The sequence below is a fragment of the Haemaphysalis longicornis genome, unplaced genomic scaffold, assembly GCF_048455015.1.
Source record: "Haemaphysalis longicornis isolate Haplotype H1 unplaced genomic scaffold, Haemaphysalis longicornis Haplotype H1 scaffold_10, whole genome shotgun sequence".
Classification (NCBI taxonomy): domain Eukaryota; kingdom Metazoa; phylum Arthropoda; class Arachnida; order Ixodida; family Ixodidae; genus Haemaphysalis; species Haemaphysalis longicornis.
Window position 1 is genome coordinate 21,385,376 of NW_027526204.1, and position 16,457 is coordinate 21,401,832.

At 50.5% G+C, this 16,457-nt stretch overlaps 1 protein-coding gene across 1 annotated transcript in view; it reads right to left on the bottom strand.

The window, feature by feature from the left end:
- Nucleotides 1-1,087: 1,087 nt before the first annotated feature.
- The window catches only part of LOC144158287 (EGF domain-specific O-linked N-acetylglucosamine transferase-like), a 66,823-nt gene continuing 51,453 nt past the window's right edge, over nucleotides 1,088-16,457 (bottom strand). Inside the window, exons 12-14 of the mRNA XM_077689085.1 lie at nucleotides 7,141-7,232; nucleotides 6,963-7,065; nucleotides 1,088-1,972 (exon numbers count right to left, since the gene is read on the bottom strand). Coding sequence (XP_077545211.1) covers nucleotides 1,793-1,972; nucleotides 6,963-7,065; nucleotides 7,141-7,232 — 375 coding nt within the window. The 3' untranslated portion in view covers nucleotides 1,088-1,792. The remainder of the gene's footprint in view (nucleotides 1,973-6,962; nucleotides 7,066-7,140; nucleotides 7,233-16,457) is intronic.

The window sequence follows — 16,457 nt, forward strand, 5'->3', positions numbered from 1 at the left end:
ACGCCATGTGTGTTCTTGCCGAATGGGGAGTTGTGTGTGCCGAGGGGTAGACACAGCGAGAGAGGCGGTAATGGGTGGTAATTTTTCACTGTACATTATCATCCGGTCTCTAGTGGGTGTGGCGCCATGGTAGGGGAATGAGCTGGGCACGGCTCGGATGGCGAGTTCTCGAGCCATTCTGTGGGCAACTTCATGCCCCTCCAGGCCAGCGTGCGCTGAAGCCCAGATGATTTCTACGGGGGACGTTGGGGGTGCTTGTTGGAGAATTTGAGTGCCCGAGGCGAAATAAAGCTGGAGGCGAAATTTTGAGCTGCCATTTTAGAATCAGTGACGACTGTGGAGGGGGTCGGCTTTTGCGTTAGTGCTAATGCTACTGCCGCTTCTTCTGCCATGGCTAGGTTGGCGGTGCGAATGGCAGAGTGCGAAAGGCTTTATGGCAGAGTAGATCTGGGGATGCTGCTTTTTTTCACGAATTAGCCAAGTGACGTTCACTCAAAGACAGCTCTAGTAGGTTGTAGTTGTTAAGGGAGGAGGCAAGACGCTCACAGCATAATGGGACTGAGGAAAACGTGTTTCCTCTTTCTTTGCTGCGTGCCACAACATCCTTCCCGGGCCTTTTGGTGATCTCAACATGGCACAGCTACTGGACTGGACGGGTCAGGAACTGCCCATTCCGGGTTCGCACCTTGCAAAACATGAAGTACGCCGCCACAACTGGGATGCACTCCTGCTATGATTCTTGTCGTCCAAATTCCACGTGGACCCTTTCCTTTGATGAGAACGAACATTAACGTGGCTCGACGAAAAGACAGTTCAAGAATGCTCTCCTTTGTCCACCATTCCCAGAAAACATTCAGTAGTTGCAGATACCATTTTCTTTCGGTAATTTATTTGTGCAGGCTTCTGCCCTCACAGGTGTGCGCGCACTGTTGGCAATGATGTAAGATGTCGATTGATGAGTGAGCCAGTGTGATCACTCGCGGCTCGTTGATGGAGGTTTCCCCGAAAGTAAGGGGCAAGATTTGATGGCGACCTCCATTTCACAACACATGAGGGTCCCCAAATGCTCGTCTGTTATGGGTGACTCGCCCAACGCAACTCACACAGCTCATTTCAGAGAACCAACAAGTCTCTCAAAATCCTCCCCACCAGGATGTAGCTTCCCCATTAGACTTCCATGTGATGCCACGTTCAGCAGCGAAGTTCCACATTTCGGGAGAAGAGCAAAGTCTCTACAGAAAATGCTGATTGATTGATTGTAGGGTTTAACGCGCCGACGCAATGCAGACGATGAGGTGCACCGTAGTGGAGGTCGCTGGATTAATTTTGACCACCTGGGGATCTTTAACATGCGCCAAAATCTCGTACACACAGGCGTTTTTGCTTTTCACTTCCATCAGAAAAGCGGCTGCCGTGGCCGGGAATCGAACCCATGAGCTTGTGCTCAGTAGCGCAACGCCTTAGCCACTGAGCCACCGCGCCAGGTTCTACAGGGAACACAACTCTTTGCTTGTGTACTTGAACTTGAGGCTGTGCGAACATGCCTGTCGGCATGTCTCTTCCAGCTATAGATCTCTGGAAACCACGCATGAATGCCTTGGTGGTCATACTTGGAACTAATCGCAAGTGTATGGCCAGTTGACCAATCCCCCTTGTATCACAACGGCGAACTTGCTTTCAGAAGCAGTCCACAGTGGGCTTGAGGCACCAAAGAGGCACGCTGCCTGACCTAAAACATGACACGACACGCAAACGCACAAGGTCCCAATTACAGCACCTACCCTCCCTAGCATCACATTTCATCGTGGGCAGTTCTGGGCTCTCCCACAACAGCACTCGGCTCAACCGCATAAGTCCTTGGACGCGCCTTCCTGACGTGGTCTACAGCCTTGCCCAGGAGTCGGAGGAATTCGTCGACATCGAAGCTGTAGCTTGTAAACTTGGCGTGGGCTCCAAGCGTTGGGTGGTGACCCTGGAAAAAAAAAAAGAAAAAAAAAAGAAGGGAATCTCAGAGGTTGCTTTCGTCCAATTGGCAGCTCTTTCCCAGATGACTGTGCAGCTAGCCATGTACAGCAAGTAGCAGGGGGCAGGACAAGAAAGGTGGGACTTCACCCATTACTCATGGCATACATGCACGTTTATTTGAGTGAGGAACACACCTATGAGTTGACATTTTAAAATGAAAGTGCTTTATGCCGAGGTCCACCAATCCGGGGTCCACGGATATGACCTGACGTCATATCCGTCACGGAAATGACATCGGCAGAAAAACTCCGATTGACGCGGCGGCGCCGGGATTCGAGCCACATACTCTTTCGCCGCAATGGGACTTACGAATGAAATCGCGCTCCCGACTGCGCTATGAATATGAACAGACGCGTGAGGAGGACAAAAAACGCGCCTTATAGCCTTTCTTTCAGATGGTGTTGCCATCTGGGAGAGGCAAAACGAGTAGTGCATCATGACGCAAATGAGCCCCGACAGTTGGCGCATCGATGCCAGCGCCAACGTGTACGGGGGACGTGCAGCGTAAGCTGCGGAGAAGCCAACTTGCGCATGTCACGCTCGTGGAACGGTCCGCTGCTCCTTTCGCTGCAGCAGACCGTGCGTTCACCAAACGATTCGCTGACAACCCGTTTGGTTTCGTTCGCACAGACGGTTTGCGAGCGCCTGTGGTTGCAGTCGGATTCACACAATGCTCCGGCGCATGCAATCCAGTGTCTAACGTTGATGCGTCTAATGGTGCTATGCCGACAAAATATAAATAGCGACGTGCAAGTTGATATCGACGCACAATAAACCTTCAACTGCTCCTGTGAAGGTACACTTCATTTCCATGTTTTACCGGTTCCTATGTAAGAGGGAACAACCACATTTCTTGCTAAAAATTTTTTCAGTCAGGAAAAGCCTGAGCTGCACTCAAGGTATGACCCAACTTGAATGCAAATATTCCATGACATGAGCAGAGCTAAGGAAAACTGGGCCCCCCCAAGCTTGCACCTTTTGGGTCCCACTGTTTATTATGGGGGCCAGGAAGACTGAATGCAAGCTTGGTTCGTCGAAAACTAGCATTGACACCACTTTTAACACCAACTTCACTCAAATAAGCCACATAATGAGGACTCCCCGGCTACATTCTCGCACTGAACTTATATCATGGGCAGCTTGTAGCAACTGGCTGAGGCCAACAACATCCAAGGCCAATAGAACCGGGATTATAAGCGTGCAGAACGACCTATTTGTGCTTAGGTGCATATCATTTTGATAGCAGTAGGAATGGGGGGGTTTACAAACAAGCACATAACCTAACAGAAGCAGTTAGTGTGGCTCTGCGCCGGCAAATGCTGCTTGAAGGGACACGACAACTCCTTTTTATGGAGTGCATGTACTGAGCGTTTTATAGTGGTGGTGTTTCAAGAAATTTCTAAATAAATTGGCAGAAATAATTCTCGTTTAGAACTAAACTTTCTGAAATCCGAAACATGGTGCCATGAGACGTGGTGCCATACGTAACCACGGCCTCCGTGATAAGTCTTCAACGATGAAAAATAACTAACGAGAAGTAGTGATACAGCGCCGAGTCGCCAAGTCCCACCGTCACGCAGTTTGATTGCTCTCCTGTTTTCTCCAACAAACAATGCCGTGGTTGATTGGGCATGTTCCGCTTTGGCTTACTGCAAAAGCGTTCAACAGTAAGTTGGCGGTTAAAGCTCTGGGTTGATCGAAAACACACCGGAGTGCTGGGTTACAAATGCGAAGCGGCTTTTATGCCGCAGTTTTCTTTTGCGCACGCTTCTCTCGTCGATAGTGTAGTGGATAAAGTGTCTGACTTTAATGCAGGCTGGCCATAACAATGGCCTGGCCCGGCGACCGCAAGTTCAAATTGCACACGGGGCACTTCTCCTTTTTTTTTTTTTTTTTTTTTTGCTTCAAGAGCAGTGCTGTGCCATTTGATACAAAAAAGGTAAGATTCTCCAAAGAGAATTTGCGAAAACAACGTGAACTTCAGCAAGGAAACTGGCTACAAACTGTACAAACAGCCAGTAGGTTTGAATCCGGCTACAATAGCTGCCAGACAACTGAAGCGGCCGCAACGCCAGTCACGTCGATAGAAAATTGTTTATGGCAACAAACAAAAGATGCATAATTTTTAAAATATCGGGTTTGCAGTTGTACAGAACAATATGCACTAGGAGCATTTACCCGCCGCGGTGGCTCAGTGGCTAAGGCGTTGCGCTGCTGAGCACGAGGTCGCGGGTTCGATTCCCGGCCGCGGCGGCAGCTTTTCTGATGGAGGCGAAAAGCAAAAACGCCCGTGTGTATGAGATTTCGGCGCACATTAAAGATCCCCAGGTGGTCAAAATTAATCCGGAGCCCTCCACTACGGCGCGCCTCATCGCCTGCGTTGCGTCGGCGCGTTAAACCCTACAATCAATCAATCAAACTAGGAGCATTTCAACTAGGGCATTCTCGAATGCCGTACTGTGATGTCACTGCTAGTTGTGCTGCCGCGCGACGATGCGCGCTTGGTCACTTGCGATGCGCTTCAAAACGAGAATTTCAAAGGCGTCTCCTAAATTCCAGAAGCAATGAACTGTGAAAATATTTGGGATTTACATTCTTAAAAGGTCATTCAAGCAGACAAAATTAAGCAAAGGCAAATACATTTTCTCTTCACGACCTCTTTAGACGCGGTCATAGGCTGTGCCCCAAACCTAAAACGACCTAAAACATACCAAATCACCATTATTAACAAAAAACAACACGTAGAATTGAGTTTAAAATACCGCAATAGAAATGTTAAAAAAGTCAACCCGCTGGGGCTTGAACCGAGGCCATCAGCACTGGAAGCCAAAACTCTACCCTGCGGCTGCAGAGCCCGAACGGCGGACTGCTTTTTGAACGAGCTCAGTAGAATAGTGCCCACAGTGCCATCACTCATGTCGTGTGGGCGCCGTGCACCGAAGCGTTGGGAAACAAGAGTCTAGAACCGTGCAGCCAGGTAAATCTTTTTTGGCTATTCATACTACGCAAGCGTAACCCATCTCGACCTAAAATGTCAAGTCTTAAAGCACGACATACAGTGGCAAGACTTTGCCGTTTTTTGTAAATTCTACGAAACGCTATCATGTGGCAGTTTCATAGAAACTGCTCACCACCCATCGCATTGGATCTATCATTCAAAAGCAGCATACCCACCTCACGCATGCACAACCACATATCTTCATTCATTTCGTATTCTGACAGCCATACACTGGAATGGCCTCCCCGAAAGCGTCACTGCTTACACAAATCCGGCGCGGTTCAAAGCTGCTGTTGAAGACTTTTGCACTGATTATTTATGTTACTTATGTGATTATTTATACTGGTTTTGTTTTTGTTTGCTTTGTATTGTGTGCCCTTTCTGAACATAGTGTACTTGAAACTGTTTGTATTTGTGCTTTGTCTTTGTGGTTGCTTTGTAACCTTTTGTGCTTAACCACCCTTCATGCAAAGCCCCACCCAGTGGGGTCTTTGAGGTCTCTGTAAACGAATAAATAAACGAATGGAAATGTGCAATACAAGCCATTCCATCGCCGCAATACCATAATGGGTGCTGTGGGCATCAAACAAATAATCAACATCTATCGTAACTTCTAAGAAATGTGCATCACGGCCATTCCGCCCAGCAAGTTTCCGATGAAAGTGCACGGACCCCGTGACAGTCACATGCTTGTCCTAACCAACAGCAAAAGCAGGGTGCGGAACTGAGATACAGCCTGCCCTGCAATGCAATGCAATCTTCTCTGTTGCGCCCTATAGGTGAATTCAGAGGCAGGCAAACACATAGAAGCATTTCCCGGAAAAAACAAAGATTTCCTGGAACTCTTGGAATCGTGCACCTAACCGCAAACTATGTGCACACACAGCAGTGCAACAAGAAATGTAGCAAAGCAAGCTCAGCAGTAAACAAATGTTGCCAGGTGTGCCTTACTTTTGTCATGATTGTCTGATTGATTGATTGATTGATTGTAGGGTTCAATGCGCCGACGCAACGCAGGCGATGAGTCGCGCTGTAGTGGAAAGCTCCGGATTAATTTCGACCGCCTGGGGATCTTTAACCAGTGCCGAAATCTTGTACACACTGCCATTTTTGCTTTTCGCCTCCACCAGAAAAGTGGCCGCCGCAGCCGGGAATCAAACCTGCATCCTTGTGCTCAGCAGCACAACGCCTTAGCCAATAAGCCACCGCGGCGGGTTGTAGTCATACCCGAGAGATCTTGGCACTGACACTTATGCTCGTTTCTCGTGCAGTCAAACCCTGACTTGCAGTGAATACAGATCACGCATACCCGATCTCCCGCAGTAGCCAAAGTCAAGTTAGCTCCGGTTCAAATGGGACGCACAGCCAGACCAAGCACTGTAACAGCTTTGCAGCAAAAATAGTCATCATCGTCACCAGCCATCGTCACGCCCACTGCAGGGCAAGGCCTCTCCCATTAATCTCTAATTACCCCGGTCCCATGTTAACTGCGACCAATTTATCCCTGCAAACTTCTTGGTCTCATCTGCCCATCTAACTTTCTGCCGCCCCCTGCAACGCTTGCCTTCTCTAGGGATCCACTCTGTTGTCCTTAATGACCAGGGGTTATCTTGCCTGTGCATTACATGCCCTGCCCACGTCCATTTCTTCTTCTTAATAATATGAACACGCGTTTGTTCCCTGACCCACTCCGCTCTCTTCTTGTCCCCTAATGTTACACCTATCATCTTCCGTTCCATTGCTCGCTGAGTCGTCCTCAATTTAAGTTGAACCCTCTCAGTGAGCCTCCAAGTTTCTGTCTATGAAATAGACAGCAATAGTAGCCGGGGGAAAATAGGTGGTTCTGTGGGGAATGGAAGTGTGCCCACACGGAAGGACGGCAGTGGCGGCGCAGTGTACGGCAAGCGTGGGCTCAATGCTCCTTGGCAGCAGCACTGACCTTGTCCTCGGGGAACACCAGGCTGCTGTTCTCCCAGGTGAGGTAGTGGACGCCTCGCAGCCGCGCCAGGTCCCGGTAGCACACAGGGTCCTCGCAGTGGAAGCTGCAGCAGGGAGACATGGCGCTGGGCTGCCTCCCTCTCCCGTGCGGGGCCTCCCTCTCGCCCCAACAGACTCACATTTCGAAGAGCACCGCCCAGTCCGGCTGGAAGAGCACGTGCGTCAACCCGGCACCATGCATCCCGACGAGCACGTCCGTGTGGGCCATCACCTGGGCCACAGCGAGATCATCACCATGGTCAACAAGCGCTGAAATGACTCCTCAACTAACAGAGGGCCAGGTTGCCACTATGGGTGACAAGAAATGAGCCGTAGAAATCGAACTTCTTATAAGCACTTGAATATGCACTCAGTAAGAAACATGGGGTATCATCTAGAAAAATTATGATGGGTGCAGTGGAACATGTTCTCTGTACACAGTTGATCCAAGAAATATCGAACCCTGATATATTAAATTTGTGTTGTATCAAACAGTATGAACGCCCCCTTGGAAATCCATGGAAAAGCATGGAGCTGTTGTACTTGTGTATTGAAATTCCAGTCACTGGCAGATGTGATATACTGGATAGCACACCGCAAGTGCGCCTCTTGTGACGCTGTTCCGCTCGTGCACACTCCCGCGCCTGGTGAGAGGGAGGTGCCGTCACGTAACTTGAGCGACACCTGCTCGCATGATAATGAGAACACGGGGAGCGATAGGGTGTAAAAGGCAGTAAAGCATGAGGGGAAACTGGATGGAGGTGCTCAGTTTCTGCAAGTTTAACCTTGCTTGACGGTGACTGCACTTGACCAGTGGTGCCTCTGGTGGCACAGAGAGTCAGGTGCAGCACCATACAGGTTTCACATGTTCCAAATCCAAGGACGCGAAAAAACTCAAGGATTTGGATCTGGCAAGGGAGGTGGACGTCATTCAACAGGTGGAGGCTGGGGAAAAGAAGTCAGCGGTTGCAGCAGCATTCGTAATTCCTTGCAGCACTTTGAGCCTGATGCTGCACAACAAAGGGGACGTGAAGGTGAAGGAAGCACAGTCCAGCCGTTCTGCAGCGTGCCGTGTGCATGTTCCAGTGCATGAAAAGGTTGAGAAAGCCCTGTACGCCTGGTGTTTCAAGACTCGTGCAAAAAAACCCCTGTCGATGGCCCGATGCTCATGGGAACGCCTAAGTGGTTTGCGGCAGCGTTACAAGACGACGACTTTACTGGTGGCACCAGATGGCAGCAATGCTTCAAAAATCGCTCCGTTCGGAAGACCCCCTCAGGCAAAAGTGGGGCCACTAGCAGCAACAATAGCATTGAAACAGCGTTGCCGAAGAATGGCCACGTATTTGCGACAGCTTTTTGCCATCACAGACATTCAATGCCAACAAAACTGCACTGTTTCGGCAGATGCTGCCTAAAAAGACATCCGACATGAAGGGCAGTAAATTCCACGGCAGAAAAATGAGTGAGGCGCGCATCTCCACTTCGCTCGCTCCGAATATGGGCGGCACACGCAAACTTCGGCCGCTCGTTATCGGCAAGAGCAGACTGCTGCGCTGCTTCAAAAACACGAGAGGCCTCCCGGTTGACTACGTGTCCAACAAGATAGTGCAGACGACGCATGAAATGTTTACGGAGTGGCTTTGGGGACAGGATGCCGAGCTTGGGAAATCCGGCCGCCAAGGTTGTAATCTGCTCAACAACTGTTTGGCCCATCACGCCGCCAGCCCATTGAAAAACATCACAGTCAAGTTTTTGCCGGCCAACACTACGGCAAAGCTGCAGCCTCTTATGAGAACCAAGGTATCATCAAAGCTATCAAAGTTGGATATAAGTGGTGACTAATGTGGAGGCTTTGACCAACTTTTGTTGGAGTTGAGCTCTAGGTTAACCTCCTCAGAACTACACAGAAGCTCAGTGATCCCGGGAATGATGTGAAGCAAACCATGGTGGTAACCTGCTTCTGCAAAATGGGCTTGGTGCTGGCTCCAAACGGGAGGTGCTCGGACACCAAAGACGATGGCATTGAGAGCCTTGACGGTGAACTTCAAGCTCTGTTGGCTCTCACAGGCACCACCCCAGATGGGGCCTGTGGGGCATGCCACCTACAGAATAGGAAATTGTAGGTGGTATGCCTTCCCAAGAGAGTTCATCATAACTATAAACAGTGCGCAACTAAAAGCTTCGCCTTAAGAAAAGGTAACAGGAAGGACAGCACGCACATAATCACGTCGAAACGTCGTCACTAGTGCGCATACAAGCCCAGCACTGGCGGCGGCTTGTGGCCCCCCTACAATGGGTAATAGAGTCCCTGCTAATTGTTGCAAAAATCTGCGAAATAACCCCAGTATAGTATTACGGCTTAGGTGCGTCATCAGTGTAACAATTGAAACAGTGCAACAAGCAGCCGAGGCTTGTGTTGTTCCCTGGAATCGGGAACGTTTCCCGAAGTGTAAATGTCGACACACGTTAACGTTTTCGCTCGAAAACTCTTGCACAGAAGTGCAAAAAATTTTGCCGAATCCACGTATGCAGCGTCCCCAAACTGGAATTTTGCCTAATTGGTTGCAATTGCCGCACTGGGCGGCTGGTACCTCCGCTGAGGGCCAATTTCACTACCAACATGCATGGTGGGGTCTTTAACGTGCACTACAGGCACCGAGCACACGAGCGCGCATGCATTGACCCAGTGATGGGTGAATTTCGCCCTTGCCGCAGCCGATCCCCGATTTCGCGCCCAGCAGCTGCGCACGCCATGCAGCCACTGGGCCGCTGCGATTCGGGGGGGGCGTCCCCAGGGAGAGGGGGCTAGCATCTGTGGCGGGCAGCCGTTTCAGGCGGCGACTCCCCCAACCACATGCAAATCCCCCTGTTCTCCAGCTGGCAGTTCAGGGCCGCACACCATGGGCAGGGTTCTTGCCGCTGCCAGGTCGTGGAACGGAATGCGCGCCCCTCCTTGCTGTGACCCTGCAGGCAGCGAGCCCGCCTGTCACAGGGACGTCCCCGTTAGAACATTGTTTTAGGCCCCTTATCAGAGTAACAAAACAAGTGCGGAGGAGAGACAGGAACAAGCCGCTCTAGCAGCATACCACACATCCAAGCACGTGTGCAGGGAGGGTTATCCCAATTGGTGTCCTCGGTATCCTGCTTTGCGATGGGTCGCCAGGCAGGGAGTGGGACACAGGCGACACAGGGGGGTACAATGGCGACACAGGTTTAACGGCGTGAAGAAGTGATGTCACTTACTTCCTGTTGAATTCATTTGCCCTTTTAATTCGTGAACTACCGTATCTACACGATTGTAAGCTCTCTCTCTCTCTCTCTCTCTCTCTCTCTCTCTCTCTCTCTCTCTCTCTCTCTCTCTCTCTCTCTCTCTCTCTCTCTCTCTTTTCTTCGGTTATTAAGTTAACTTCGGTGAGCACACAAGACCCTCGGACTGTAACTTCGGTGAGCACACAAGACCCTCGGACTGCGAGAAAGATGGTGATCGCATCCTGGTCTTTCTCTTCCCACCATTTCTGGGAGGGTGGCCGGCCGCAGACTGTTGGGACCTTTTGTTCTTCCGGTGCAGCCCCTGGTTCAATGGTGGCCAAATTGTTGCTCCAGTGCATTGCCCACCTTTCGAATGCTGGTGCTGTTGTTGATGCCATTACGTGCGATAATTCAACGTCAAATCGTTCAGCTCTAAGGCACGCCGTTTTTCTGGACGTAACCACTGGAAAGTGCACTACAGACTCTCACACAAAAGGTTCTTTCCGACATGTAGCTTGCAAAAGTGTTCAGCATGTTGCCCGATCAACCGAATGACTTCAGGTCGCTGAGGATGACGTAACACCAAACAGTGTGATAAGCCTTTTTGAGGTCAAAAAAAAAAAGTTAGGAAACACTGTCTACAGACAAAGGCATCCTTGAGGTACGATTTAAGGGACACCAGTTCATCGTCTGTGGATTGCCCCACTGTGAAGCTTCCTGGCAGCTCTCAGGAAGACCATTGTACTCTAAGTAGTACACAAGTCTCCTGTTATTCACCTTCTCGAGAAGCTTGCACACGCAGCTTGTCAGAGCAACGGGACGATAACTTGCTGAGGAAGATGGGTCCTTCCCCTCTTTCAGAAAGACCACTACAATGGCCTCCCTCCAAGACCTTGGAAGGTGCCCCGAAAGCTATATTTTGATGTACAAGTCCAAAAGTGTTTCTGCATGTAGGTGTTGTATAATCGTGCATGCAATGTTGCCTGCCCCAGGAGCTGAAGGCTCACACGTGCTTAGAGTAATCCTAAGCTCACGAAGTGAAAACAAAGAGTTTTGAGATATGGTTGAGACATTGTTAGCCCGTAAAGGCTTCTTTTCAGCGGATGTTTTGTGTGGAATGAAAGTCTTCGTGTAGTGTGCAGAACCGGACACGTGTTGGAAGTGTTGTGCAAGTGCGTCCCCTGTTGTGCTGACCAAGGGCAGGCTGTGTGCCTTCCTTTTAGTCTTCGTATTTGCGTTCATACTTTGTGACTGTCTGTGCACTAGTTAATCGATGTCAGAAAGGCACACCAACTCGCCCTTTTTGCCTCACAGCGCACACACTTCCCAACAGCCTTCGCCTGTTTGAAGGATACGAGGCTATCCGACGTGGGGTACCGACGAAGGGCTTTGTTCTGGGCCTCTCACGCCCACCCACAGTCCTCGTTCCAGCCGGGCCTCCTTGGGTCATGCGGGGCACCGGAGGCGTGGGGAATGGACTTTTCGGCGGCGTCGAGGATGTGCGCTGTGACGAGTTGGGTTTCCTCCTCCACAACTGGGTGCCTTATGGATGTGTAGTCTAATTTCGATGTTTCTGTAAGTGTATTGCAGTTCGCTCTGCCTTCGTTCAACCTTTTATTCAACTTTCGTTCAACTGTTTGGTCCCTTACCTACAGACGTTAATGTCGTTGGGAAGTGGACACTGCCACGTGGATTTGTGCCCACGTCCCACTCGGGAGATGGAAAGAGAGCTGTAGAGCCAATGGCCAAGCCAAGGTGTGAATAAGTGTTGTGTCCTAAATTATGGTATGCAGGCTGTTTCTTGTTGAGACAGCAACGATGTTAAGAAGTTTTTAATCAGGCGACCTCGGGCATTCGTGCGGGAAGAGGCTTAGAGTGAATTTTGTGCACTGAAATCATCGCCTATACACTACGAGTGCTGCCTGTAGGGGTGCCACTGAAACCCCCCTAGCGGCCTGCTTCGAAAACAGCCACGGGTTGCTCTGGCCCGCTGTCACCGCTGCTCTTTCAGGACATTCCCAACCAAGATTTACCACTTGTATGCGTTGGAGATGCATATTAAAGGGTCTCTGAAGGCAAATAGCAAGTTGGGCGCAGACGAAAGTTCAAATGCCCCTAAGCCCTGTCACCGTTTATTCGGCAGTGAAAGACGCTTTAATTGCTGAGAAATTATGAATTAAAAATTACGCCCACCTCCCCTCGCGGGAACCCTGGTGTGATGCGACGCTGAGGGGGTTCAAGCGCAAGCGGAGAGCAACCGTCGACCGAAAGGCCGCCGGAGAGCGGCAAACCAGTTATATGCGCAGCGCGCCCGAAGGAGAGGAGACCGCGGAGAGAGAGAGAGTACTGCACATGCGCAGCACCGCATGCAGCACCGCCCACCGGCGGAGTGAGAGCGCGCTGGGTCGCACACCCACAGATGTTGAGAGAGAGTGTTCGCTCTCACCTGGGCACGCGCCGGTGCCAGTGCGTCTGCCACGGCTATGACGCAACACAATTCACTTTAATCTAATCCAATCCAATCCAAATCCAATCCAATCCAATCCAATCCAATGCCCCTCGCGAGAGAGTGTTCACTATCAGAGAGGACAGGGGGCGAGCGGAGGAGAGTGCGGACGCCGACAACGACGGACGCATGCAGGAAAGACAGGGCCACCGACAAGAGATGCTCTCAGCGTCGCATCTAAAAAACGCATTTCCAGGGGTGGAACAGGGTACATTGGTTTGGAAGTCGTCTTGGGAGCAGTCCTGGGAGCAGGCGAAATCGCCTTTTGTAGCAGGCGTGGAGCAGCCAAAAAGGTTGTCCGCCAGGGGGCCCCCTGCCAATTAAGTTTTATCTATTCGAATACTATATTAGGCGTTCCACCTTGCACTAGAATCCACTCCGAACCAGGAACGCAGTCCTCGAAGTATATTTGGAAATTTACAATACGCGGAGTTATCTACTTTCGTGCGCAGCGAGTGCGCCGCATTACACCACCGTTCAAAAGGTAAACCTCGCGCACAGAGTTGAAGGGGATCAGAAAACAAGCCATCGCTTCGTGTCCGGTAGACAGACGTGTTAGCAAACTCATGGCGGCATTCCGTAAAACAAGGCGTTTGCTTGCATTTTTTTTTTTATTGAACAGCTGTTTCAGTGCTTGCGAAGCAGAACATAGCTTTGTCTTCGCCGGTCACAAGGTAACGAGAGTTACCAAATGTACGCCGTAGACTATGTAACGAGAGCATGTTAGAATGTTGGACCATCCTCCACAAAAGCAAAGCTGACCCCGAAGTTCACAGGCAAAAAGGAGTGGTTACCTCACCACAAAGGTGAACAGAATTAACAATCGAGGGCAAAGCACCCAAGATCCTGTTTGGTCAATACATGCAGCTACGCTCATCAAAAATGGTCGACTAAATTGAAGTTCACCACCAATAAACTGCAACCTTTCCTTCGAATATTATTCTGTTTTCGATGTGACCCAGACATTTTGGCCACTTCTGGCTACTTTCCATTGATTGTGGCAAACGGCCGCCACTGCCAACACAACTGCGCAAACGCAACACAAATAAGTATGAAGTGAAGGCGGAGAAGGCACGTAGTACTTGCGGCCTTACAGCGAAGCAAAACCCCACTTCCATAGCCGCTAATAGCCTTGACGAAAGCAAAGTATAATCACACTGATACCGAGAATGCAATGTTTCAGCCAAGTTTTCTGGCACAGGGCATCACGGCCGTCGTATCTCGACACTCAGTTCAGGGTCTGCCGTGCAGGACGGCGCTATGAAACCGAGTTTGGCGCAACAGAAGCAGTTCAGCGCAGTTTTAACACTTAAGTTTAACACTTAATGGTGCAGCTGTTCCACCCCTGCATTTCATTCCTCGCGCCATTCACCAACGTTCTGTGTGACGTCGACGGCTGCTGGAAGTGGATGAGACAGCGGTGTGGTCTAGCAGGAAAACTGAACCCTACCGAGGGAAGCATGGCGGCCGCAGGAGCCACCGTTTGCGCACTCAGCGCATATAACAAAACAACTTGTCCGCCTCCACTTCTGTAACCTTCCACCCTCGTGCGTCGATCTTGGTGCTGCTTGGGATCTGAGATGGTGGGTAAACAATGCGAATGGGCCGGGCAGTCTTTTACTTTACCTACAAAACATCTAGTGGACAGTGCAACCGCAGCGCGAACGACAACAGGGGCACTCTTTGATTTGCATTGTCGTTATGGATAGTAGGGTTTTAGTTGCTTCAATGCACTCGGCATAACAGTGTGGCACCATCTGTTAGTTTAACTTGCAACTTCATGCAATGCTTAATTTGTGCAGCCCGCTACGGCGGCACCGTGACACGAGTTTTAGTAGAATGTTTCGTCAGTTTTCAGTTGCGATTTGGTAACGTTTATTGTGCCATCTGTCGAATACTTTGCAAAGTGAGTTGCCTATTAGCCCATCTGCCAGAAGTGTGCCTAGAGTTTTTACGAGCATCCAAACCACTACTAATAAACGCCTTGGCGCCAGTACGGAATAAAAAACGTGCATAACATGATACAAATATACGCATTGTAGTGAAAGCATAGCAGCACACAACACCCTTATCCAAAAGATCCGGTTTGCGCACTCATTTTATACAACTTCAAGACAATCAAGAAATGGTTTCGAACAAACACATCGCCACAGCATGTGCTCTGAGGTCGAAGCGCAAAATTAACAGGCGATCGATTGCCTCTTGTCCGTCGTAAGCGTAGCACGGGCAGTTATTGTGATTTGCAGGGGCGAACAAGCCACCACACTCCTGCGCAAGTCGAGAAGGTTTTTAAAAAAATCACGCACACACTACATACCTGGTGCTAGAGCCACTAAATAAGCTACGCCAGAGTCCTTCAATGCTCCTCTGGTCATGAAACTCCCGGCCAAGTTTTGTACGGGAACAAAGGCTACCGCGAGTGGCGCCACCACAGATCGGAGGGCATCGGGCAGCCGCCGCTGCTCTGTAGCCAGACCGGCAGGCAGGGACGCAGTAGCAGCATCCCCGGTCACACAAATTTTTTCGCCACTCACAGAATGATAAGTCCATTTGAGCGGCCCACGACACGCAAAGCGAAAGCGCACTGCTGATAAGGCGGCGAGCGTCTGTTTTATCTTACTCCGTGGTCCGTTCCCTGCCAAAGGCGCTCTGACCAAACCCCCGGCTGCCCTCCGATCAACACCAGCGCCGCGGCGTGGCAGCGTACGAAGCTCTCCCATAGCGTGACGGAGAAGTTTCATAACCAGAAAGGCATTGAAGGACTCTGGCTATGCTTAAGAGTAACGACACTGACACACGGCGGCAGCCATTTCGGTGCCTGACGCCAGAGAGGCCGGCTTTATGCTCCCTATTGAGGCCGACATTTACGAGCAGAATTGGCCCAGGAGGTGCTTGGCAACCGTGACAGCTGTGTTTACTTATTGAGGATTTAGAGTCAGCGCGCAGGTGCGATAGGGTCAGGCTCGGTCACGCTCACGTAGCATGCTTAGTGGCTTTAGGTTATGCTAGAGCCAATAATTAAGCTACGCTTTTTAAGTGGTTATAGTTTATGCCAGGCCACAGTCGTTCTTTCCCAGCGGGAAGCGATGCAGGCATTTTCCACCTTCCCACCGATTGAAACAGCCCGGTAGAGAGCAGCACGGCATCGCTACTCTGCCTGGGGGCTTGAAAAACCTGTCATACAGCCACACTGCGCTCCAAAAATCACAACTTATCGAAGAGTGCGTATGCGGCAACACAGAGGCACCAAAATGACAGCGCCCATGGGTCTTGCAGGGGTAAACAAATGTCACGTGACGCGGTTTGACCAATGGCCGCTGTCGGCGGCATACAACAATGAGAGAAAAGAGTGCTGATACTCTCAAACCTGGTCTAGTGGCTTTACTCGGTGCGGGTTGAATCGTCGCTAGTGATAATTCCAACATCGTAAAGCACAGTTCCAGCCCCGGGAGCTCGCCATCAAGTTTCATTGCGAAGCGAACACGACCACAACACGCACACTGCTTCGGCCGCCGGCCTGCAGGTGCAAACCTTTGTTCGTGCAGACAGTGTTACGTGAGGGAGCAAAACACTTGTTCTATCAGACATAAATTGCTGTCCACAGAAGTGTGGAACAGTGGAAGGCCAGCGCGTTACTTGCCGTTATAATGTAAACAAGGAGACTACAGGCATACGACTACGCCGAACCTGCAATTACCACCG